The sequence below is a fragment of the Filicampus tigris genome, chromosome 14, assembly GCF_054856515.1.
Source record: "Filicampus tigris isolate MCC_2025a chromosome 14, RoL_Ftig_1.0, whole genome shotgun sequence".
In the NCBI taxonomy this organism is placed as follows: Eukaryota; Metazoa; Chordata; class Actinopteri; order Syngnathiformes; family Syngnathidae; genus Filicampus; species Filicampus tigris.
This window is the reverse complement of record NC_141230.1, coordinates 10,639,924-10,664,743: the sequence shown is the minus strand read 5'-3', so window position 1 is coordinate 10,664,743 and position 24,820 is coordinate 10,639,924. Positions and strand designations below refer to the sequence as shown.

At 41.6% G+C, this 24,820-nt stretch overlaps 1 protein-coding gene across 7 annotated transcripts in view; it reads left to right on the top strand.

Moving 5' to 3' along the window:
- The first annotated feature begins 602 nt into the window (after positions 1-602).
- The window catches only part of pou2f1b (POU class 2 homeobox 1b), a 28,224-nt gene continuing 4,006 nt past the window's right edge, over positions 603-24,820 (top strand). For 2 of the 7 annotated variants that reach the window (XR_015089659.1, XM_086052303.1), the window contains exons 1-13: positions 603-687; positions 11,607-11,672; positions 12,115-12,206; positions 19,119-19,298; positions 20,360-20,477; positions 20,579-20,670; positions 20,791-20,964; positions 21,044-21,185; positions 21,296-21,450; positions 21,600-21,782; positions 21,887-22,001; positions 23,577-23,913; positions 24,004-24,092. Coding sequence is in view for 6 of the 7 variants with exons in the window: in XM_086052303.1 (XP_085908429.1) it covers positions 642-687; positions 11,607-11,672; positions 12,115-12,206; positions 19,119-19,298; positions 20,360-20,477; positions 20,579-20,670; positions 20,791-20,964; positions 21,044-21,185; positions 21,296-21,450; positions 21,600-21,782; positions 21,887-22,001; positions 23,577-23,913; positions 24,004-24,092 (1,789 nt within the window). In the remaining variant the exon portion in view is untranslated. Of the gene's footprint in view, positions 688-11,238; positions 11,328-11,606; positions 11,673-12,114; positions 12,207-19,118; positions 19,299-20,359; positions 20,478-20,578; positions 20,671-20,790; positions 20,965-21,043; positions 21,186-21,295; positions 21,451-21,599; positions 21,783-21,886; positions 22,002-23,576; positions 23,914-24,003; positions 24,093-24,820 lie in introns of those variants that run through there. The other 5 variants (XM_086052308.1, XM_086052305.1, XM_086052304.1 and 2 more) reach the window with 5 other exon arrangements.

The window sequence follows — 24,820 nt, the reverse complement described above, 5'->3', positions numbered from 1 at the left end:
TTCATTTTCACGATTTTTTGGCAAAAACACCATGTTATTATTTTAAATTTAATGTGTTTTTTCTACAATATTAGATATGCATTTCTATACTTTCCATTTTATTTATCTTAAATAATTAATATTGTATCATCTCAAGCCTTCTTTAATCGAGCACACGTTTGATAATATATGGGGGCTAACCAAAAATATGCAGTATGCAATAATGTAATGTCGATATGTTTTCAAACTGCTTTGAAGGGTTTGCCACTTTATGTGGTTCTAATGGTCTTTTTGTGTGCTTGTAGTTTGAAAAATATTCAGCTGATAAAATCCTTTGCTGTAATTTTAATGTAGTCCCTCAGTCAGTGGAACGCCCTTTTAAATATGAAACCTTTCTTTTTACTCAATTTATCGCATGGGTCAAAATAGTTCCTCCTCTGTCAAGGTTTAATGTAGTTCCCCAACCAATTGAAGACACTTTTTTTTAATTGATTCTTAAAAAAAAAGTACAGTGCAAGACAAATAAAAGAAGAAATAGATGACTATTAATGTACTGTATGTAAATCACTCGTTCCTGTATTTACTTTGCACGTCTTGCGCGTGCTTGTACGCGTACGCGCGCCCAGCAGGCAGGGCCGGGATTTTCGGGTTAAATATTCAAAATGGCGGACGGAGGAGCAGCGAGTCAAGATGAGAGTTCAGGAGCAGGTAATGATTACCGCATTTTACATATTCATACTCATATTCAAACGGCCGCTGCAATTGATGAGAAACGAATATACACGCGGAGGGGGAATGTCAATTTAACGGCACGGAGCGATAAAGACCCCCCCGATCCATCTTTCGAAATGCTAGCCAGCTGTAATTTGACATAGCAGGAAACGAGCTATTGGGCATCGGACGACAAATTACACGGGGAAACATGCCTCCCCCTTTGTGTGATTAGACGCCTGTACGGCCGCTACATATTCATACATCTGTCGACAAACACAACTTAGCATATTTTATTAATAAACACCAAGCCGCGGCCGCCTGTGACACATATCTGTATTTCAACAAGACCCGCGTTAAGATTGAAATGGCGAGCAAGTGCGCTAGCGTTAGCTTCGAATGCTAAGCGCTAGGCTTTGTGTTGATGGCAAACGGTGTGCGGTGCTTTTTGAACCAGCTTTGCATATTCATTTTTTTCCCCGAGACCAGCACCGGGCTACGCCGCTTCTGTTGTTACGTGTTGAAATAAAACAACCGTTCAGTGGTTTTCGTGTTGTGCGATTAGTACCTGGTCACCTTTGGTGTGCTTTTCTATTTTTGTTGCTTTTTTTCCTCCATCATCCTTTTGTGCTCGGCGCAGTATGGAGCTACAGTAGCCTGTTGTGTTATTCATGCGGGGCCTGCTCGAGCCAGAGTGCGGCGTTGAGCATATTTCATCGAGCGGTGGAAACAACAAACCGTGGAATGGGCTTTGAATTAGGCGGCGTGTGTTTTACAACACCGGTTCTTGTTTACCGAGCAAAGTAAACGCGGTTCCATTGAGAGAATGGTCAGTTTTACATTGTTTTGTACACTTTTCGGGCAGTCAACGCTTCACCTTGCTTTCCGTCCATTTTCAAAAGGACTAAAACAGACTTTTTGGCGGCACCTTTGTCTCCACACACAGGTACAAAGATAGTACCTGTACCCCCCTCCTTCTCCCCGCTCCCCACCCCGGGGCAGTAGTGAGGCCCACTTCCCGGAAAGGCACAATAATAACAGGCAGCCAGGGCATTCTTAACTGTTCACTGGAGCTTTCATGACTGGGCAAGACGCAGCTTGATGCCACTGTGTTTTCTGTTGTTTGTTTTAAGTGGGGAAATCAGCTTATTTCACACGTTAAGACCTCTAACTCGAGTATCGAGTTTCTCCTTAATAGACAGATTAAAAAAATAGTACAAAAGGTAATGTTTTTATTCTGTTGCAGGGGCGGGCAACCTAGGGCCCATGGGCCGCATTAAAACAAAAAAACACAAGAACAGTAGTGCCTTTGGATACGAGTGGCTAAGCGTCTGAATTTTTTCAAATGTAAGACATTGGTCTGCAGCTGTTTTGCTTTGGCTGGTGACCCAAAACTGGGGAGATACAAGTGCTTTATGGTGGCAGTGAACTCAATGACTTCAAAACAAGCAGTGGTTTGGGAGGAAAATGATGAAAAGAGGCTTCATGCATGTATTGCCTCTCCCAGTTGAAGTTTACGGTGCAACTGAACATAAAACACACATTTAAAACAATCACATAGCTTTTCCTTAGAAATGTCAGCTGATCTTAATGCTGACAAACAATGCAAAAGGCCATAGACGGGCTAAAGAATAGCATCGGTGTGGTGGTGTTAGAACCCTTCTAGCAAAGAATGTTGAGTGCAAAGTTTGGAGCAAGACATGTAGACAGACAATGTAACACTACCCACAGTTGTTTTTTTAATCCTCTCAGCAAAATGATTTAGATTACTGTATCTTACTGAGAACCATTGGCATGTTATCCGAATGTCTGTATCAGGTGCCTAAGGTGCACACCAGATTTTATTGCTGTATATTTTTTATGAAATACATTATTATGTAATTTTTTCTTACTAAAAACACATTCGTTTTTTTTTGGGGGGGGGGGGCTCATTAATGGCACTTCCATATATGTATATGAATCTTTCAAATCCGAAATATACTTCAAAATATAATTCTAAAATATCCATCCATTATCTGAACCGCTTATCGTCAGTTTAATATGATTTTAAGATATACTTTAAACCTTGCCCTTACAAACAAATGTCTTATATTATTTGATTTAAAGACTCATGACCAGCACGAACAGTTTTGGTGGAATTTGAGGTCAACAAAGTCTCGCTTCGCAATGTTGAGACCAATTCCGATTAAGGCAGGGCTTTGGCGCCATCTTGTGGCAGCTTAGTGGTACAGAACGAGTACAAAAACACATTTCTGAGTGTTTTGTTTGTTTTTAAAAAACAGTAATTGAGGATGCGCTAAAAACCCCCCAAAAAAGCAGTTTGGCAGTGAATGACTGTAGCTGTATTTAACATGGCCTGTCATGACAAAAAAAATTAAATGCTTGTTATAAAGGGTGTCGTTAAAGTTATGGAAGTTGTGAAGTTTTTTGTTCCAGTTGAATAATTTTGAAAGAAACCTTTCTTGAAAGTATTTATTGATGTCTCCGCCCTATGTCCAGACTTAAACAAACAAACAAATAAACATGTTTTTTCATACATTTTGGGTCACCTAGAGTAGAGGACTGATTGGGGAAAACGTTCCCCACCCTTGGCTGCATGTGTGCGGGCGTGGGCGTACACATGCACGCTGCATTCAGGCAGGAAAAATATGCAGTGTCTTTGCAAGTCAAAGCAGGGTATTCAAAGGAGCCTGTGTGTCCTCCTGACTTATTGTGTTTTGTTATTTAAATTTGCCATTGTGATTATTAAAGTTTGATTTCAAACCCTTGATTAACTTCCGGTGGATATCATTCTCTTGTCACATTCTTGGTTTCTTGATGGCATTCTTTAAAAAAAAAAAAATGTGGCAAAAAGCCTTTTGATGGTGGCCAAAGCAGGTCTAGTGAGACGCATTGGCAGCTTACATGATATGATGACATGACGTATTGTGATGGTTACATTAATGGCAGATGCCTCGTGTAAAGCCTGGTCGAACTTAAAGACATTGGTCCTTTGAGGTGCCCCTGTACTTGATTCTGACTAATTTTATTGTCTGGTGAAATCATATGCACCCTAAAAAAGTGAGTGATTTATTAAACTCCTGAATATTTACATCAGATAAGAAATCCATTTGCATCCTCCCATATCCCCCCCGCCCCGCACACACACCCCATTTAATCAGTTATACAGTTCACCCTGATTCCAGCCTTGTAGTTTCGTCATGAATATTCATTGACGTAAACAAGGTTGTCATGAATAATGCATCAGCAGCGGTAATAAATTCAGAACATGCCTTCCCGAAGGTACTGAGAAAGCTCCAGTCGCACAAGCTTCTCCGCCACAGCGGGCGAAAATTGTAATGAATAACAGTTGTGTGCTTGTGCACTGAACAGACAATTCCTTGTTGTGCTTATCTGAGACTCATTTGTGTCCCAACAAGACAAGCTATTTCTTTACATAGCCATTTAAATGCCATATGTAATGTTTTGAATTTTATGTCAGTGTGTTGGAAATTAGGCATTTTTCTTTTGCATAGGAACTAGCCAGGACCTGCAAGGACCGCTAATTCTGATTTCCTTTTTAATGGTTGTCATCACATTTGACCTCTTTGCCCATTGCTCATACCCTGCTGTGGTGGTATCCCCAAATGCCAAAGTATAAACAAAAAGGTTTTTTTGCCAGTTGGGATTTTTCTAGAAATGTTTAGTGACTCCATCCATCCATTTTCTGTATCGATTATCATCATTATGGTCACTGGTGAATTGTCGCTTATCCCAGCTGACTTTGAGGAAGAGGCGGGGGGTGACTTGTCGTCAGTCAGTCAGTCACAGGGCACATACAAACAAACATTCACATTTATGTACAGTTTAGTCTTCAATTAATCCTAGAAACATGTTTTGGGGATTGTGGGAGGAAGCGGGAGAAAACCCACCCAAGAATGAAGTGACCATGCACACTCCACACAGGAAGGCCACAGCCTGGATTTGAACAGTTAACTCGCTCAAGATGAAAGTTGCCTATTATAATACATATTCAGCATGCTTCACAGTCATCTCACTATTCAGACATACACATGTTATCTTCACGTATGCCGCGTGTATGATGAAGATTATAGGCGCTTGAGGAGAATGTGGATGGGCTAATTAGGTTTGGTCTCTGTCTCGTGTTGAATCTCTCCGCTCGCATTAACCGCTGACAGCCTTTGTCGTATAACTGTGCTAATGAGAGAGCCATTTAAAAGTCTCTGTGCAGGGTAATTGTCTCATGCATTGTTCCGCAGCAGTCTTTTTCTTTCTCACATCGACCAGCCGAATAAGCATGTACATTGAGCTTTTTGCTGTCTCTGTCACAATGTGTGAACAAAACCAAATGAACAATCTCGAAACCTCAAGTTCTGTCAAGAAAATGCCTAAATCAAACAGAAACCGAAGCAGCTGTCAACTGTCTTGTGTGATGTGATGCAATGGATTTCCTCAACTTGGCTGGTGGATGAGCGGTTTGGATAATGGATGGATGGCTTTAATTTACACAGCCGCACCGAGTACCAGTGTAGTTTTCTCAAATGAATTTTTCTATGTATTGTATGAAAATATGTTATAGTGACATCACAGTAACAGTGCAGTAAAGTGTTTTCAATGCAGCTAGTTGCTATATCTGGGTAGGTTCATCACGTGCTGTATGGGTTAGAGTCACAGACTGTGGGCCAAATTCACAAAGAATGAACTGTGGTTGCTGACAGCGCCTTCAATTGCATTTGGCAGCGGAGTGCAGTTTGCCCCTGATATTTGCCCCTGTTTGCAATAAGCCACACATGGCAAAGTATAAATGATGGTGTTGATGGATGGGGATGCGTGAACCCAATGTGCATGAGTGGAACCCTTTCGCGAAGCCCGAAATATTGTATGAATGAAACATCCTGCACATCTGCGGTCCACGAGCAACTCCAAACCACTCAGCGTACGCATGGTGCGGAAACTATAGAAGACTGAAAAAGCTTGTGACTTTTAACTGAAATATCGAATACAGTGCTTGCGTTGGAGAGAGCATTAAAACACATGCACTCATACGAGCGCTGCCAGATTCAATTTTGACTCGCCCACGCTGAAAAATAGGTTGGCTATGCGGCCATTTTGGTTGTGGTCTTGAGCTCTGATGTGGGTATGTTGTTTTCGCTCATTATTGACTAATCTACATTATGGAAAATGGATGGCTGTCTTTTTACGATACAACGTGAAAGGCTTATTGACGAAGCCTTTTTTTTTCTTTCTGAAAATTGAGATGCGAGATTTCCACCGGCCGCCACAGATAAATGATTGCATTCATTCAATTATGCAACACAAACCGCCTTCACATTACGCTCATCAATAGTATTAGCTAGCAAAGTAGTCTAAATAATATTCAAATGCTGAACTGGAAGTATGTGGTGTGTCACTGTATATAGTTTTTGTGACAATTTTGTTTGGTGGTGTGCCATGATATTTTTCAAATATAAGATACGTGCGTGGAATCAGTAAAGTTTGGGGAAACACTGACAGTAATACAAATGTAAATAAAGTGAATTTTCTAAGGAACAATTTACCAACATACAATTTTAACGTGAATCTTACAAGTGATATCGTTGTTCTCACTTGTGACTGCTGTTTTTCTTTTCTTTTTTTTGTCGAGTAGGCTATGCAAAAGTGTCTGTGCTGATGCTGGCGGGGGCTAGGATGAATAAGTGAAGAAGTTGATTAAAGCTTTTAGTTGCTAAGCTCCTCCCTCTTTAAACTGGGCCACACATTCCAGTCCAGTCGTTGGGGCTACACTGGACACGTGCACACAGTGCCACACACACACACACACACGCGCGCGCGCACACGCTTTCCCCACTGTATTAACACACTAGCTAAAACAAATTCAAAGCGCCTTCAAAAGTGAAACACTAATGAAATGTTAAAGCGAATCTAAATATGCTAATCCCCCCTCACAACCACTTCATAACATCGGCAGCAATCTGCCTGCCACCTACTTGCTGCGGAATGCTTGAGCCACAGGGGGTCTTATAAGTAATGACATGCTTGTGTTGTATTAATGCAAAGTTATTTCTTTCTGATTGATTGAGTACCCTCACATCCCTGCAGCCATCGTCGTAACACCCCCTACCCAAGGGTCTGTGGATTCTCAGTAGCCGCTCTTCCATTAAGACAGTTTGCCAACAGGGCCTTATACTGCTGTCTGGGATAACTCTAGCCATTACCTGCTCTTACCTAATTAATTTTTAGCTATGCGCTCCCCTTCCCTCTGCAGCTCCTCACTGTCCTCCGTATTCCCAGTTTTTTTTTTTTTTCCCTCTCGTCCTCCAAAAGAGATCCAATTAATATGCTAATGAGCTGATAAATATTTATAGGGCTTTTAAATTATGCAGAAAGCTTTCATTTCGTCCCGGTCTGAAATGCGTCACTCGCAGGACTTCAAAGTCTTGCATTTCTAACGAGGCGGCAGAAGATTTGCATACGGCTTTAATCAGCTGAATACTGATTATGCATCATTATGGAGTTGGAAAAGGCGGCTTGGGGTGGAGTGCGCCAGCTGCACTTGTCATTTGTTTCATTCCAGCAAGAGAGGGGAAAGTTTTTTCACAACTACACCGGAAGTGCCCACATTGAACACATATTTGTTCTAAATTCAAAACAAGTTTTCCCAAGAGGAAATAAAGTGAATTAGTCAGTTTCATACTCAAACTGTTACCATCAAAAACTGGCAATCCTTAAACTGTCCTATAAGATATAAACATACATCTCAATAAATTAAAATGTACAGTTGAGTAGTTTTACTTTACATTATCATTAACAGACAGTAACTTCCACAGAAATAACACAAATAAATAGTTCTTGATTACTTTTATATAAGCTAGAGTTGCGCAGCATGCGGGTAATTTAAATGTAATGTGTGTAAAAATAGTAATACCTTGCCATCAAAAATGACTACTTGTTTTCAGTACTGGTGCTTCAGTGTGACTTGGCAGATACTGTACAGTTCTCCAAAAAGAAGTAAGGTGTGCTTGCTTCGAGCAGTTTTTTTAGTCAATCCTGTAGAAGTAGTACAGTATTTGTGTGTGAAAAAGAAAAAAAAAAAAACTGTAGCATACTTTATTTATCCTACAGCTCCACACAACAACAGTAGAGGAAGGTGAAGGGACAACACCTGAAGCAGCTATGGAAGCCAAAAGTCGAATCCAAAATACACCACAATTCCCAGTTGACGTTAACTGTAAAACCGACACTTAAAACCACGTATTGCTCAATATACAGTAAGTATTCTCTAGTAAGGAATCATATTTGCATTGTTCAATCTTTCCTTATAACAGAATTTCCTTTTGGGAAACGACTACGGTACATGTCCTGTATGAACGTGCAAGTATGTTAACAAAATACATGTGTAACAACACAAGCAATATAATGAATGCCCCAAAAAATATTTTCCCCCAAATTTTTACTAAACAAAAACTAAACTATAAAGTACAGGTATATGAACAAAATAATAGCAAGGCGTGAGTCCACGCCGTCCGTAGTCTGTAAATGGTTTGGGGTTGACAAGACTGACGTCGGTGGGAATAACATTGTTAGATGTGTCAAAACGGTCACCGTGAAGAGCAATTCTGTTGCACCACGAGCCATATGGATTATGAGAAAAACTTGGCGACCGTGCAAGCACGCTAAACAAAAGCTTAAACACACACTCAGAAGAGTCACCGAGTTGAACCAACAAATATAAATGCACACACACACACACGCACACTCAGTATTTTAGCCACCAAGTCAAACGTGACATCCTGGATGATCGGTTAACATTCGGTGTACACACTTTTTGTCCGTATCATTCATATGTAGCCTGTATTCCCGAGGCATGTTGCACAAACTACGACGGTTTATTAGTGTGACACCAGCATACACCCAAAGATGAATAGTCACAAGTCTACATATCACAGAGATGAATGAGTGGGAAAATGCACTTTTCGGTAAATTGCAGTTTTGTTATTCAACTTTATTCCGAATATTTATTATAGAATATCGTCAAATTATCGTTATCGAGTTTTGCGAAAAAATATTGGTATATATATTTTTTTGCCCATATCGCCCACCCCTAGGCCAGGTTTTAATATCTAATTTCATGGAGACATCACGAACGATGACGCCGCGAACGCATCGGAAAAGATCGGATACGTATCCGATCGAGGACCATATATGAAAGCGACCCAGGTCGCACTTGAAAAAATCAGAATGAGCCGTTCTGACTGTCATAAAAAAATCAGATACAGGTAGCATATGGGCAAAAAAAAATCAGATCTCGGTCACATTTGCCTGCGGTGTGAACCTAGCCGTAGTCTCTGAGATTAAGACTCAAGAAATAATAGTCATCACATACCAGTGGCATTTCCGTGCTTCTAATAATTTCTAGTCATCAGGTCTTTTCTCACTGATTACTTGCAGGGTAGCCTTTTTGATGATCTTTTTAATCCTTTGCGCAATTGACATGTTATAGCTAATAAGCCTTGTCACATCATTTGTCGTCACACAGCTAATTTTAAACAATTTAAGTCATTTTTGACATAATGTAAAACAGATCTTCATCGAATCATTAAAAAAAACAAAAAAAAACAAATGACTGTTACATTTCATGCCAAATCACCCCACAAAAAAATCACAAAATTTTAAGCAAGCAAATTTTGATTTTAATGAAACTTGGAGTACTTGTTTTTTAGTGTTGGCACAACGCAAAGTCTCAAATTTTAGGTCAATCGGCGCAGTGGTTTGGGAGCTATGCCCTGCTGAATTTGGACATTTTCTGCAAAACGGGACGTAGACGCATTCCTTTGAACCCTTATATTTCATGAACTACTGGGTCAATCTTCACAAAACGGGTATTGTTGGAAAGGGAATTCAACAAGGATTCCAAATATGTGATTGAATTGACCTTGTTGATCATGTGACCTCAACACAATTTGAAATATATCTCAAATGTGCTCAAAACAGAAGTTTCAGAGATGTTTTTTTTTGTTTAGCAAAAATAAGGAGTCAAAGTATCCATACCCACAGACTGAATGATTATTCAATGAATATTCAACTTTCAATGAATAGTCAATGGATATTCACCTTTCGATGAATAGTCAATGAATATTCAACTTTCAATGAATATTTAACTTAACTTCCATTGAATATTCAATGAATATCTGAGTGTATTGATATTTTAACTCCTTATTGTTGCAAAACAAAAATGTTTACATCTCTTGAAACTTTTATTTTTTAGTGAACATGTGAGAGATTACATTTCATGAAAAATTGTTTCGTTCATGTGATCCACAAGGTCAAATTATAGGTGAAAATGTCAGGTTGCTAAAATATGCACCTATCTTGATATTTATCTTAAAATATGCACCTAAATGATTGCAGATGTAGAATCCTTGTTGACTCCCCTTTCCCACACTACCTCTTTTGTGAAGATTGACCCAGTAGCTCCTGAGATATGATGGTTCAAAGGAAGGTGACCACGCCCCTTTTGACCGAACATATTAACATTTGGTGGGCCGTAGCTCCCTGCTCTGATTGATCTCAAATTTGAGATTTAGTCATGGGGCCAGGCCGGCGAATGGTGAAAAGCCACATATAATTGACACCCGTTATAAATGTAGTGGAAAATATATTTGTTTTTGAACGCCAAAAATTCTCAAATAAGCAGGGACAAACCGCCAAGAAGCATTTTTTGCGGAAAATGGGGTTAACATTCCATTGATTGTATTGGTTATACTGTCCTATAATTTGACCCTAAGGGGTGATTTTGCGGATTGTGTGATTTTAATCGGTTCCCACTCAGTGACTGTGTCTATGTATGGGTGCCTTTCGGCCATAGTCAGTGTACACGTTCCTGTATTCCCGTGTCTAAACTCTGTCAGCTTCGCTTTGCAGTAATTGCATGAAACTTTTTTTTCCCCATTTTTCAGTTTACTGCGACCCAGACCTTGGGTATTTTTTAAATATTAGAGTATTGCTCCATGGACGTCGGACATTTGCTCTGATGGACGTTCCGTTACCAACACACATCCGTGCAGAAACACTTAAGTGGACAAACATTGTTTTCGGGTGTCGTAAATATGGTTTTTAAATTATTCATTATAGTTTTGAGGCAGAAATGTGTGGGGATCAATTTTTGTGGTCAATTTAACCGAATTAGCATATTTCCCCCGCCCCCATTCCTAATTCATTGGTTATATCATCGCACCTTTCCTCTTTGCGATCACTTGTAGACTTGAGAGAGAGAGCGCGAGAGAGAGAGCGCGAGAGAGAGAGAGAGAGAGAGAGAGAGAGAGCTGTCATGGAGAGAGAGCATGTTTTCTCAGGGAGAGAGAGAGGTGCCAGGAGAAAAGAAGATAGAGGGAAGGAGTGATGTTTGCTTAAACCCTGTTTGGGGTTGCCTGTGCGCGTATCCCAGTGTTACTCGGTGAAGCGCTACCGCTTCTATTGACTGCTGTCTGCGGGCCACTGAAGAGCGGGAGGGAAAGGGGCAGTGGGAGGAGCATTGCGCCGGACACACTGCCGATAGGGAGGGGTTATCCCGACAGAGGTATTTTTTCCCTCTATAGTTTCTGCCACCATGCTTGAAACCACAGGTGAAGCTTACCCTGGTGAGGTTTTTTTTGTTTGTTGTTGTTTTTTTTAATCGGGCTGTGATTAGGTTAATTGTTCGTAGTGGGTCCCATTGCAATGAAAAGCACTAACCTGACAGTTTTTAGGCACTTACAACTGTCACGCTTATTGCTTTTTCATTCCAAATAGCGCTTTTGCAGTTTTTGGGCTGCATTGGTTGCATTGTAAACATCTTGTCGAGATGAAATTGAAAGAGAATAATTACTGTTATTATTTGACACTAGATAATCACGCGGTCGCCTGTCTGCCTCTTGCAGATGTGAAAGTGAATACTCAGTCAGAAACTACTAAATGTGCAATGGAAAGTGGTGACAGGAACACTGGTAAGTGACCTTTCCATCATTCCTTTCCTTTGCTCCTTGACTTTCAACGGGTCTCCTATTCATACTTGTCACAGCTGCCTAAGAGCTCATGACATTTTGTATGACTTAATCGGGCGAAAGCAATGATAGAATGTAACAGTAACTTCTTCTTTGCATGGTTCCAGTGAAACGAATGATTTATGACATTGATTCATTCATTCACACATATTCATTGCATGATCTTTACAATGAAATGCTAGTGATCATGCATGGTTCTTTTGAGAAACTGGACCGATGGAGGTTGACACTTAGGGTCTGACAATGGATGTCTACAGCCATGCAGCAATTCTTCTTCTTCCTCTTCTTCATTGTGGGTTTCCATTCCCATGTTTGTACTTTGTTGTAAAAGGAAGAGCATCCTCGAACCCACCAGAATTCTGATTCACTGCATTTCCGTCCACAGGGATCCCAATCAATGGATTGGACTTTCAGAGGCCGACCGTGCCAACCACAAGTGCAATCACCAATGCACACGCACAAGCCCTCCTCCAACAGGTAACACATGGTCACACATGCTTCATTCTGCGACTTTTGAATACTTGAATGAGCGATAGCAGAATTTTTTGTTCTATTCATCTTAATTTCAATGGCGCTTGAAAAAACAATCACAGCTGTATCAAAGTGCTAACCATACAATTAAAAATAAACATAAGTATAATCATTCAAATGGTAATGAAACAACAAACAAAGTAAAATAATCTTTTCCAATTTAGATTTACAAAAAGAACTCCCTTGAAATTGGCCTTGGGCATACAGGAGGTCCTGTCATCTACATTTTGTCTGAAGCTGTTAGGAGATGAAAATCTTCTTTGACTATTATGAGGATGCTGGGATGTTAAAATCGCGATCACATTGTGCAAAACATCACGTTGGCAGCAGGCCGAGGTTTGAATTTAAACAAACAAGTGCCGTTTTCTAACATCTGTCAGACTATCAGTTGGTGATTAGCATTTTTTCAACCCAAATCGCGTTTCTTGCTTATTCTATGACAGTTATTCTTTACCAAGGGTAACACCTATACATGACAAAATGCTTAAAAATTATTTGTAATAATATGTTCTATGCGCCTTTGCTACTCTAAACATGGCGTTCTGATCAATACAGTATTGAGTTTGTGGAATATGAGTCAAGCAGCCAAATTCACATTTTTAGTTCTCTCAGGGAGCGGCCATTATCACCTCTGTCGACCGAAAATGACATCACAGTTGCTCAGGGCTCAGGTAACGACCAATCATGGTTCAGCTTCAGAATTAGATGAGCCATGATTGGTCGTTACCTGATCCCTGAGCAACTGTGTTGTCATTTTCGGTCGACAGCAAGTGGCAAAATGGCCGCCCCCGAGATGGACAAAAATGGGTGGATTTTACTGCTTAACTCATATTTCACAAATGTAATATTAATCAGAATGCCATGTTTCCATTCATGCAACTGCATAGATCATGTTCATGTTTAAAAAAAATTGGGTTGACTTCCACTTTAAGTCCAGTACTATTCATAAAAATCCTCTTGGACTGTCTTCAAATGGTGTACGGTTTTGAGTTTAGTTTCACTATTCTCCTACTAACTAACCTTTATACTTGACATACACACCGCGTTCCTACTTATTATGCAAGTGATGGTTTTCTCAGATTTTTATAAATAGTCTGTGACTGGCACTCGGCATTAAACAAACCTCTCAATGCTACGTTTTTTTCAAAAATAAAAATGTACAGTGTTTTTTGTTCAAATGCACTGTTCCAAATTGTTATGCACAGCGGTGTTTCAAGACATTTTATAGGTTGTAAGGAACTAAAAATAATCATTTGTTGAATTTGCAGCATTAGGGGTTTGTATTTGCGGAAATCTAAAGCTATTTCAATCAAAAACATCTTACCAGGTTAGGTTGCATTTCGACATAGGACCTCTTATTAGATAGCAACTTTGCAAGTCTTGCATCCATTGAACTTGAGTTTTTAGACAGCTTCTGCTTGAATTTCTTTCCAGGACGTCTACATAGCCTCCCAGAGCTGCTTTTTGGATGTGAACTGCCTCCCTGCCTCATACATCTTCGCTTGAGGATGATCCAAAGGTTTTGAATAGGGTTGAGGTCAGAGGAGGATGGGGGGGCCCACCAGGAGTTTCTCCCCTTTTGTGCCCATAGCAGTCAATGATGCAGATGTATTCCTTGCAGCGTGAGATTGTTCACTGATGAGTGCTGTGTAACCCTGGATGGTTAAGATGGATGGAATAGTGTGTGGTTGCTGGATGGCCACCATGTCACAACAAGGCAGCAACATCAGCAAGGAGGTAGCCGAGTCATGTTTTGAGCTGAAATCATGGGGAGAGAGCTGGTCGGCCCGTTTCGGGTACCTGAAGGTGTGAAAATAGTCTCTGAAAAGAATGTGGAGTTTCTGACTGATTACTTTCTTCGATTATAAAAAGTGGAGAACAGAACCTTGCGAAATAAGTCATCTTTACGCATGACAATGCACCATCGTATGCCGCAAGGAATTCCTCTGCATCATGGGCTGCTATGGGCATAAAAGGAGAGAAACGTGTGTTTCCCTCCCCTGACCCCAACCCTATTGAGAACCTTTGAAGCATCCTTAAGCAAAAGGTCTATGAGGATGGGAGGCAGTAGCAAAAGATCTTTGAGGTTGAGAGGCAGTTCACATCCAAACAGCAGCTCTGAGAGGCTATGCGGACATCCTGGGGAAAAAATTCAAGCAGAAGCTGTCTAAAAACTCACAAGTTGAATGGATGCAAGACTTTCAAACCTGCTATCAAATAAGAGGTCCTATGTTCAAATGTAACTTGAGCTGCTAAGATGTTTTTGATTGAAATAACTTTGGATTTCAGTAAATACAACCTCCCAATGCTGCAAATTCACCAAATTACTATTTTCAGTTCTTTACAACCTGTAAAATGTCTTGACAGATTGCTGTGCATCATAATCATTTTTGGTTTGGGGAAAAAAACTCATTTAGAGGCTTGTTTAAAAACATTGAAATTATTCTCTGCAATAAGGCAAGCCGAAACGTTGAAAACGAAAGTCAAGTTAGCCGTTACGCCACCATGCGGGCCAACTTAAAAGCTAAGTCTACTAAGGCTATTACATTGGCATCAATGACTCAATGTATTTTTGTAAGCTTTTTGAAGTTCGCCTTTGCGGAGGCGGCGTGTTCATTGAGTATGTTTGCAGCGTCCTTGACATGTCTGTTGAATGATGGTGTTAGGACAAGAGGCAGAAAAAAAAATTCTGTATCATTAATTTGAGGACTCGTTTCCCCCCCAAGTTGCCTAAACGCTCACATACATGTGACTTATGTGATCCATGAATGTTTTCAACTTCCTGTGCTGCGATTACAGTGAATGCGGACTAATCACGTTGTCTTTATCTGAACGCGCAGTTTTTTGGTTTTTTTTTCACCAACCATTCTGCGGATCGTGCCCAGCCTGAATCGTGATGCTTGATCCAAACCGATCGCGGATCAAAGATGATCCATTGCACCACCAATGTAAATAGAGGAGATGTGAAAAATTAGCGAATTTGATTTTAGTTCTTGAGGAATATCTTAAATTTTCACCGTTTGTCCGCATTCGTCACTTCCCGTTCTTGACAATGCACTGATTCGCTAGCATCTAGGCCCCAGCAGCCAATCAAAATGACCCTTTTATACTGACAGCCCGACCCGATTCTACATGTTGAATCGGCCAAACACGACCCGATAACGGCTCTGACTTTACGACGTTGTGCACTACACCAAACGGAGTGTATCGATAGCCGACGTGGTGTGAAGAGGCCTTTAGCTTGACTTCATCTTTCTGACAGTGTACATGAAAATAAGTGGGTACTTGAGGCAGAAAATTTTGGGGGGGGAACCAAGGTACCCGAGTTAGTCTAGGACCCGTTTCAGCCCTATTTGAAATTATACCAACTTGAAGTCACCCAGTGTCACGGAAGAGACTGGGTTCCACTAAGGAATTTCCGCTGTAGTGGAAGAAGGAATTTAAGTTGCGTGTGAAGAGGTTTGCTCTTCGACGCTCATGTATACACACACAGACAGAACGAGCTCATTTAAATGAGCCCCAGCTCCTTTGGCGTCGCCAGGCAACAAGGCCGATTAATCAAGCCTCTATGCTAATTAGCTGCTCCCGCCGTTGCCTGGAAACAGATGGCAGGGAATATGCAAATCTATGCAGGATTTACATGCGCTGCATAACAGCTATTTTAATTAGCAAGTGCGGCGCCTCCCCTCCCTCGCCCTTCCCTTGTCTCCCTCCCTTGCTCTCAAGGCTGCGGCACACTTTTTAAGTGCTCGCACTTGCACTTTTTCTTTGACTTGAAATCCTCTCCCTCGCACAGAGACTTCAGTCGCTCACCCAAGATGATCAGTTAGTAGACTGCTCAAAATTCGTGATCTGAATTATACATGATCTAAAACATCTTCAGTGATGCTAAAAAGACGAGCTCACCAAGTCAACAGTCCTCATCTTTTGCCTCTCCCCATCCACTAGTCAGTCGCAAGACTGGGGAAGTGCTCTACGCACCTCCGTCCAGCAGAGCGTGTTGCCTCAAACACCAGCTCATGTTAGCCGGGGGACCGATTGAAGGAGTAAGTTCCCTTTTGCCTCCATAGCCTGGTTTGTGGCCGTACGGCTGGCTGCAGTGAGAATGCTTGCCCTGATTCTGTTGCGACAAGTCGAGTGCCGCCTTTCCCCCGTCTGCCTGCTCCATCTTTGTGACCCTAAGTCTGTCTTTGAATTCTTTCCCAAGCAAAACAGGTTTTGCCTCAACAGGTTAACCACATCTCGGCTCAGTGGCTACGTTTCATAGCCGATGCCTTCATGTACAGTCGTTGCAAAGAGGGGTTGGCTGGATTGATGGAAGCCATAGTGCTGTGCCTTTTGATTTGAGTGACATCATGGACGTTTGCACTTATGCCTGCATTAGTCTCCATTCCATTTGCCTGCCTAGTCTCATTTGTCTTGCTTTGACAGGAAAAAAAGATCAACTTTGATACCTTTGTGAAAAGTTAAATGAGGGGATGAGAATATAAAGTCATCCCTTTCACCTATATCCGGTAGTTCCGTGCATTCCAATCAATAACAAGCAACCAAAGCAGCCATTTTTGAGCGATAGGCTTCCTTAAATAGTAGCTGTCCCTCTAATTGAGTTAGTTTTTGGGTACGTCATCCATTTAAGACAAATAAATGAAATGGACACCTTCCATTTCCCCATCAGGGAGGAAAGCTGTAATCAAATTTTTCTGGAGTTATCTCGGATCGTTACGGAGTTGCTGCTGAGCACATTTGAACACCTTTACTAAACAAAATGTCTCTTAAAATGCGCCGCTCTATATGAATTCCCCTTGTGGTATTAATGATGATCTTGTATTATTCCAGTAGAATGACATGCAATGTAGTGCGTGTCCGTGTTTTTGTTCTAGGGAGCAACAGGCCTTTTGTTCATCACATTCTGTCATCTGACTTTTCTCCATAATAGTCACAACTTATTTAGCTCTAAACTCAGTCTCAATTGACTTCATTTGTAATATACCAGCAAAATTGGTCAATTGTTTTTAAGTTATTATTATTGTTCTTAATATTGTTTTTGTTAGGAAAAAAAAGGGTATCCTGTATCGCCAATCTGGTAAATAAAAAAAATCACAGCCACCATTTGTGGAAAAAGTATACGATAATGTTGTACCTAGTGAACATGGCCCATTTAAAATGACTATTTATGAGAAATGGGGGACTCGAGTTACATGACGTGTCTCAAGTCAGACTCGAGTTGCCATTTTTAGGGTTTGCGATTGGCTTGCCAAAAACTTGTGAAAGACTTGACTTGACTTCCAACTTTGTACCCAAGAGATTCAACTTTGACTTGAGCTCCATGACTTGATAAATCATGTTGTTTGTAGTTGGAAATCTGCATTTTAACAGTTTGCCTTTTTTTTTTTTAGGAAGGACATAAATAAATAAAGACGTTTTTGTTTCTTTTACGTCAACCCGGCAACCTAGTCAGCGGCACTTGTCGGTGTGAAGTGGCCATTACAGTTAAGCTAGCAATACGAAGTCTGGTTAGGGACCGGTAAAAACTGTGTGATTGTGAGCATGTACTTACAGCTAAGTAACGTAAATCATATTACTTCAATATTTGTTGTGACTGAGCAAGGTTGTTTGACTTGACTTACGACTTGCTTTCACCATGTAATGACTTGACTCGCCTTGCTTAATTGTTCCCCCCTTCCTTGGCCCCCACAGCAACTTGGGACTTGCTTGAGACTTGAAGGGTACGACTTAAGACTTGCACATATGGGACTATGGCTAGGTTCACGCCGCAGGTCTTAATGCTCAATTCTGATTTTAATTTTTTTATTTTTTTTAAATCTGATTTTGTTATTTGTATAAATATACAGTAAATGCGACCTCGGTCTTGTCTACTGTATGAACACGTGTCACCAAAGTAATCCGCATGCGCAGAAGAAGAGATGACGTCACTCCCGATGTTGTGTTTGCGGAAGTAAATGTGGTCCATCGTGTCGGGGCATTTATACAGTGAAGCGATTAGGTAGGAGGCAGAAATAAATACAGTATTTGGGGGAAATCACAAGGCAATGCTTTAATATCTAATTTCATGGAGACATCACTAACGATGACGTCACGTCATAGCCGTGCGTAGAAAATGAATCCATCTGAGCCGTGGGATGAATTACTACAATCGCCATAAATGTCCACTTTATGCTTCATGTTTCAAGTGGGATTAAATTAAGGTAAAATATAAAGTCAATAGTGTTACTCAAAACAACTTTACAGATTCGATCCCCTGCACTTTCCCTCAACCTGTGCATTTTGGGCGCCGGATGACGTCAGTGTCGGATATATGCGACCTGGCCGTTTAGACCGTCATCGCATTGGAAAAGATCGGATACGATATCCGATCTAGGACCACATATGAAAGCGACCCAGGTCGGATTTGAAAAAATCTGAATTGAGCCGTTCAGACTGTCATAAAAAAAATCGGATACAGGTCGCATATGGGAAAAAAAATCCGCTCTGGCTCGCATTTGCCTGCAGTGTGAAGCTAGCCTTACTCCCACCTCTGCTATTTAAAATACAGTATTCTAAATTATTTGATTCTGTACAGGTATCAAAGTCAACTGAAGTTTCACAAAAGTACTAACTCATTCATTGCCAAGTGAATTGTGTCCCTTTTATACCAGGAGTGCCCAAGTCCAGTCAGATGATAATGATCAGGATCATTATCAGCTGATCATTTAAATCAGATGTGTTGGAGGAGGGAAACATGTAAAACAAGCTGGTTAGGGGCTCTCGAGGACCGTACGTGGGCACCCCTTTTTTATACCCTTCAATTCTCCCTTGGTGTAATGTTTTGTTGTGTTGTGTTGTTCTCTTCTCCCCCAGCTGACTCTGACCCCGGCTCAGCAGCAGCTGTTGATCCACCAGGCCCAGGCTCAGCTCCTGGCTGCGGCCGTGCAGCATTCAGCCAACCAGCAGAACGGCACCTCTGGGGCCAGTATCTCAGCCTCCGCAGCCACACCCATTACCCAGCTACCCCTGTCACAGCCCATCCAGATATCTCCTGTAAGATACAATAACCATTCCAGCCAATTTTCTCTCATTTTGACTTTTTTTTTTTTTTGGTAGTTGTAATGTCTCAAAATGCCAAATGTCGCTGTTGAATGCTGATTTGTAAGTGAACATTAAATTTTTATACCCCATGTATCGGATGTCCTCATATAGTGGCTGGACACATTCATTTACTGAACTGCAAGCCTCTATTAGGGGTATAATGTTAATTTAGGGAAAGCCTTAAAGGGCAAATAAACCCAGAGTTTTTCAAATACAATAATACGTAATATGTACCAGCACTAGTCAAAACATGGTACTCCCACTAAGGCTACATTCGCACTGCAGGGCGTGATGCCCAATTCGGATTTTTTTGCGTTCAGTCCAACCTTTTTATGTACTCGTTCACATTACAAAAACAAATGTGACAACTAATGTGACCGGAAAGGCGTTTGTGACGTGACACGCATGCACACAATGCACGATCAAGTGCACATCATTGCCGCACATAATGAACCGGTTGAGTTCATTTCAATTAAGACTCTCACCACAAATGAATCAACTCCATGTGTCATGTTAAAAGTGGGATTAAATAAAAGTGACACTAACTTTGGCTCTGCACACCAACAACAAGGGTTTAAAAGTGCATCAATCCACCAGGATTGTACCTTTGGATAAAATGCACTGCAGGATTTTAGTTAAGGTAGGCCACTTTTAGGACAAACATTAAAACTTGAACATACTTATGAGCCAACGATCCATCGTAATCGTCGACTGCCGGGCTTGTAGAACACGTTCCTCTCACAGCCTGCAGCTTGGTATTTTTTCTTAATTTTACATCTTAAAGTTAAATTTGTTGTGTAAATATTTACAAGGGTGGGAACCATGTCTGGGGTTTGCAATGGCGTTATAGAGGCAATAATTCCGCCCAAATTAATAATAATAAAAAAATCCACCTGCACTTCACAGAAAATCACTTATCAGGGGCTTGGGTGACTTTGGAACATATTACCCGCGAAAAGTGAGGGAACACTGTATTGTGTTACATTAAAAAATTGTGGTTTTCCTCTTGTCAGCTGCAGCAGCAGAATTTAAGTTTGCCCCAGTTTGTGCTGGTGCAGCCCGGCCACCCGATCGCCACTCCGCTGCAGCCCGCTCAGTTCATCATCTCACAGACACCGCAGACCCAGCAGAGTAAGCCAACAACAGTCGCAGGGGGGCGTGGGGGTAAATGAGTGGCAGTATCAGAAGCTGATTTTAAATCTTCCCTCCCCTGGCTGTTGTTAACCGTGTAGGCATATTGCAAGCGCAGAGTCTTCTCACTCAACTACCTCAAAGCCAAGCTAACCCCCTGCCGACACAACCAACCATCACTCTTGCAGCACAGGTTGGTGTTGTATTTCACTTTCTGTGTTTTCAGATAAGCATGTTTCATAATAACCCCTTTTGGCACCCTCTCTCCAATTGAATCCCCATATATATATTTTTTTTACTTTGTAACATGCAGCCTGCAACTCCTACACGTACCACGGCAGCCACACCCATTCAGTCGCTGCCCCACAGTCAGACGCCACCCAAACAGTTGGATACGCCCACTCTGGAAGAGCCAAGCGATCTGGAAGAACTGGAGCAGTTTGCAAAAACATTCAAACAGAGGCGTATCAAACTGGGCTTTACCCAGGTACCTTAACCAATTTAATACATTTCAATGTAATATCGTCTTTCTTTGCGTTACACTCTGTGTCCCTCCCTGTGACCAGGGGGATGTTGGCCTGGCCATGGGTAAGCTGTACGGAAACGACTTCAGCCAAACAACTATCTCTCGCTTCGAGGCCTTGAATCTGAGCTTTAAGAACATGTGCAAACTCAAACCACTGCTGGAAAAGTGGCTTAATGATGCAGGTTTGTCCCTGAACCTCCTCGTACGGATTTGATGTGCACTGTGAGATTGATGCGGTCATCTCGACAGTTCCTCGCCTTTACCTCCCTCTCCTTCCATTGCGTCGGTGCTGTTTGTGCAGAGAATCTGACATCCGACCAGGGGCTGTCCACCCCTAGTGCCCTCGGCTCCCCTGGAATGGGCATTGAGGGAATCAACCGCAGACGGAAGAAGAGGACAAGTATAGAAACCAACATCCGCGTGGCCTTAGAAAAGAGCTTTCTGGAGGTTAGAAAACAGTTTTTACAGCAAGGTACTGCATATGGTAGTTCTCACGATGAGACTGGCTGGGAGGACCGATTTGGATGCTAAACGATGCGGTGGGCACATGTGACCTGTACTAACAAGGTCTGTCCGGCTTCTTTGCCCTCTTCAAGCAGAACCAAAAACCTACCTCTGAGGAGATCACCATGATCGCTGATCAGCTCAACATGGAAAAGGAGGTGATCCGGGTCTGGTTCTGCAATCGCCGTCAGAAAGAGAAAAGGATAAACCCTCCGAGCACAGGCGGCGTAGGCGGCACCCCCATCAAAACCATCTTTACACCCAGTAGTCCTTTGGTGAGGAATCACATGTGGCTTAGTTGGCTCATTTGCCTTTAGATTCGAATGTGCTATTCAACAGATGTTGGCATAACAAGTTATTCATATTTTTATTTTTCAAGGTGGCCAGCACAGCAAGCTTGGTGAACAGTCCGACTATAAACACGCCCACCACGCTGACTGTAAATCCACTGATGCCTCTCACCAGCACCAGTGTCTCCAGTTTATCCTTCACAGGTGTGTTGGAGTGGTACCACAAAGACCAAGCACAATCTTTTACATGACACTGGTTGACTTTCGCTATAGTTCTGCTTTAGAGTTAGATTTGGAACTAGAGCTGCAAGCATCTATAAATGGCCGTCGCAGCCCTAATTTCACCTTGGAATACTGGCACATTAAAATTGGAATTTTGTTAAAAAGAAGTAGATCAGAATAAAGAAAAATTTGTCAAATTTTGTCAAAATATGACTTATGTAAAAGTAAGTAAGTAGTAAGTCAAAATTATTTTATTTTATTTTTTTATGGCTGATTTCGTGTTGAGTTTAGAGTAGACTCTCCGTAGGTCTTGAGCTGTTACATATGCTTCCAACTTTTGCTCGATATTAGTGAAACGTTCAACCAGAGCTGTTTCATTGAAGATTTGTAGGGGGCGCAACTAAGCCATGTTTTTCTTAAACCGCACAATAAACGAATATAATATTCATTACTAAATGTGAAGTGTATGCAAAGTTTCATGTTTTTACCTGTGTTAAGACCATCAAAATTAGCGTAATTTTTCTTGAGTTAAGTTGGGAAAGAGCGCGTCGCCCCAGCAACAGGATTCAACGAAATAAAAAACTTAGCTTTTACATCTGGAACATCTTTCATTAACCCATAAAGGACAGGAGCGCATAACCCCATTTCTACCACTTGAGCCGGGAGCTCTGTTGCGTCCTTCTACCTTTAAAGCCGTGAAAGCAGATACGTCTTTTTCTTTTTTTAACCTTAATTCTCGGTCTCGTAGCCAATTTAATGCATCAGAATATACAAGTGGTGGCGAGACCGTGGAGGATGCCCTGGAATTTTTTCGAGCCCTAATGGCGGACGCAGTCAATCACGGGAGCTCTGAAATGAGTAACGGCAGTAATAGAGACTTTGTGGACTTTGAACCGGTCGAACGTGATATAGGTTTAGTAGCGAAATGCACTTCTTGTAGCCAGGGGTCGGCCATTTGGTCGCCTCTGTCGACTGAAAATGACATCACAATTGCTCAGGGCTCAGATAACGACCAATCATGCCTCAGCTTCAGAAAACAGGTGATTGGTCATTACCTGAGCCATAAGCAACTGTGATGTCATTTTCAGTCGACTGAAGTGACAAAATTGCAGCCCCCTGAGATGGCTAAAAACGTGTGGATTTCTCATATTTCAAAAATGCAATATTAATCAGAATGCCTTGTTTCAACTAGTGGGCCTGCATAGAACTTATTCTTGAGGGGAAAAAATGTTGGGTTGACTTCCTCTTTAAATAAACTACCGTAGTCCGTTTCCTAATGGTAACTTCTGGTGGGTATTCTTATCTCACATTCTAATATTCTTCCTTAAGAGAGGGAATACTGTAAATAAAATACAAAAACAGAATCATTTTATGCTGTCTGAAATTTGGTCTAATGAGACTCCTGAGCATTCCTGATGGCTGCATACATTTGGACACATGTTGTGGAAATTCTGGTACCATTTCTGGACCTATAAGTCTTTTGACTTGGGTGGTTCTACTGTATAAATCTTATTTCCTCACTCCAAATAATCCCTAATGACCAACCTTCCTTCCAAGGGACAACAGTTGGAGCCACAAACACTGCATCCGTCATCTCCACCACACCCGTGATTACCACAGTAACCAGCTCTCCGTCTCTAAGCCCGTCCCCGACGTCTGTGCAGTTCAGCACCACAGAGAATAAAGTCAGTACTCAGGCGCAGGCCATCGTCACCCAGGCCTCGACATCCATTGGCACCAGCCTCGGGACGAGCCAGGTAATGGTGGCGGCTCCAGGTCTGTCTACAGCGTTTCAGGGCGCTGCCCAGTTGCCCACCAGCGCGAGTTTTGCCGCCATGGCTGCCGCGGCAGGGCTGAATCCGGGATTAATGGGCTCCTCCTCCTTTCCTCCAGGGTTAGTATTCCGCACAGTGACTTAACTCCTGTTTTCATCTCCTGTGGTGTCCGTCCATAGTTTACAACTGATTCTGCTGTATGTTTGCAGCGGGGCCGTGCTCAGTCTGACTCCCGGTGGCCTTGGCAGTGCCCTGAGTCCTGCTGTCATGAACAATAGCATGCTGGCCACCATTCAAGGTGCGTATCATCTCATGCTTCATATTGCATCTACAAATATCTTCTGATGGGATCATTGAGATTCATCTACATGCTGTACATGTGTTTGTATGAATACAAATGCTATGCATTGCAGTCGCCAAATCCTTGGACTGAGAAATGCAGGGAGGGACTCTAAAAACCAACCCACAAAATATTACCGGTGATTGCTTCTTACAGTTAATATAAAGTTGGCTTTCTGAAAATGCTTTGATAGTTTACCGCTGCGTAAAGGTGTATAATAGTGGGGGGGGGGGGGATAGTCCAGCTCAAGAAATGTTTTACTGCCAAAAGTTCCATTTTGATAGCCCATGACGAGGTTTTCAACTGGTGTGTGCCTTGAGGGTTGATAAACCTTTAAATAGATTAATAAAATATAAATTGAATTAAAACAGTTTACAAATGAACACTACATGAATATGTACATGACATAAAGGAAAAAGACATTGCACTACAGTGCTACTGAGCTAAATGTATTCCCTTGCTCACTGAAAGGTAATTTAAATATCCCCTCCAGACAGACAATATATCCCTTCTTGGAATTGTAATTTGTGTCTGATGGATTTTCGCACTATAAGTTTAATCACCTCATTAAAATGACATTTACACCTTCCCGCCTCATTAAAAATACTAAATCAACGAATATGCAAATAACAGTTCGAGAGAAAAGGTCAGCTAATAGACACAAGGTGTCTCCTGCTTCAGGGAGA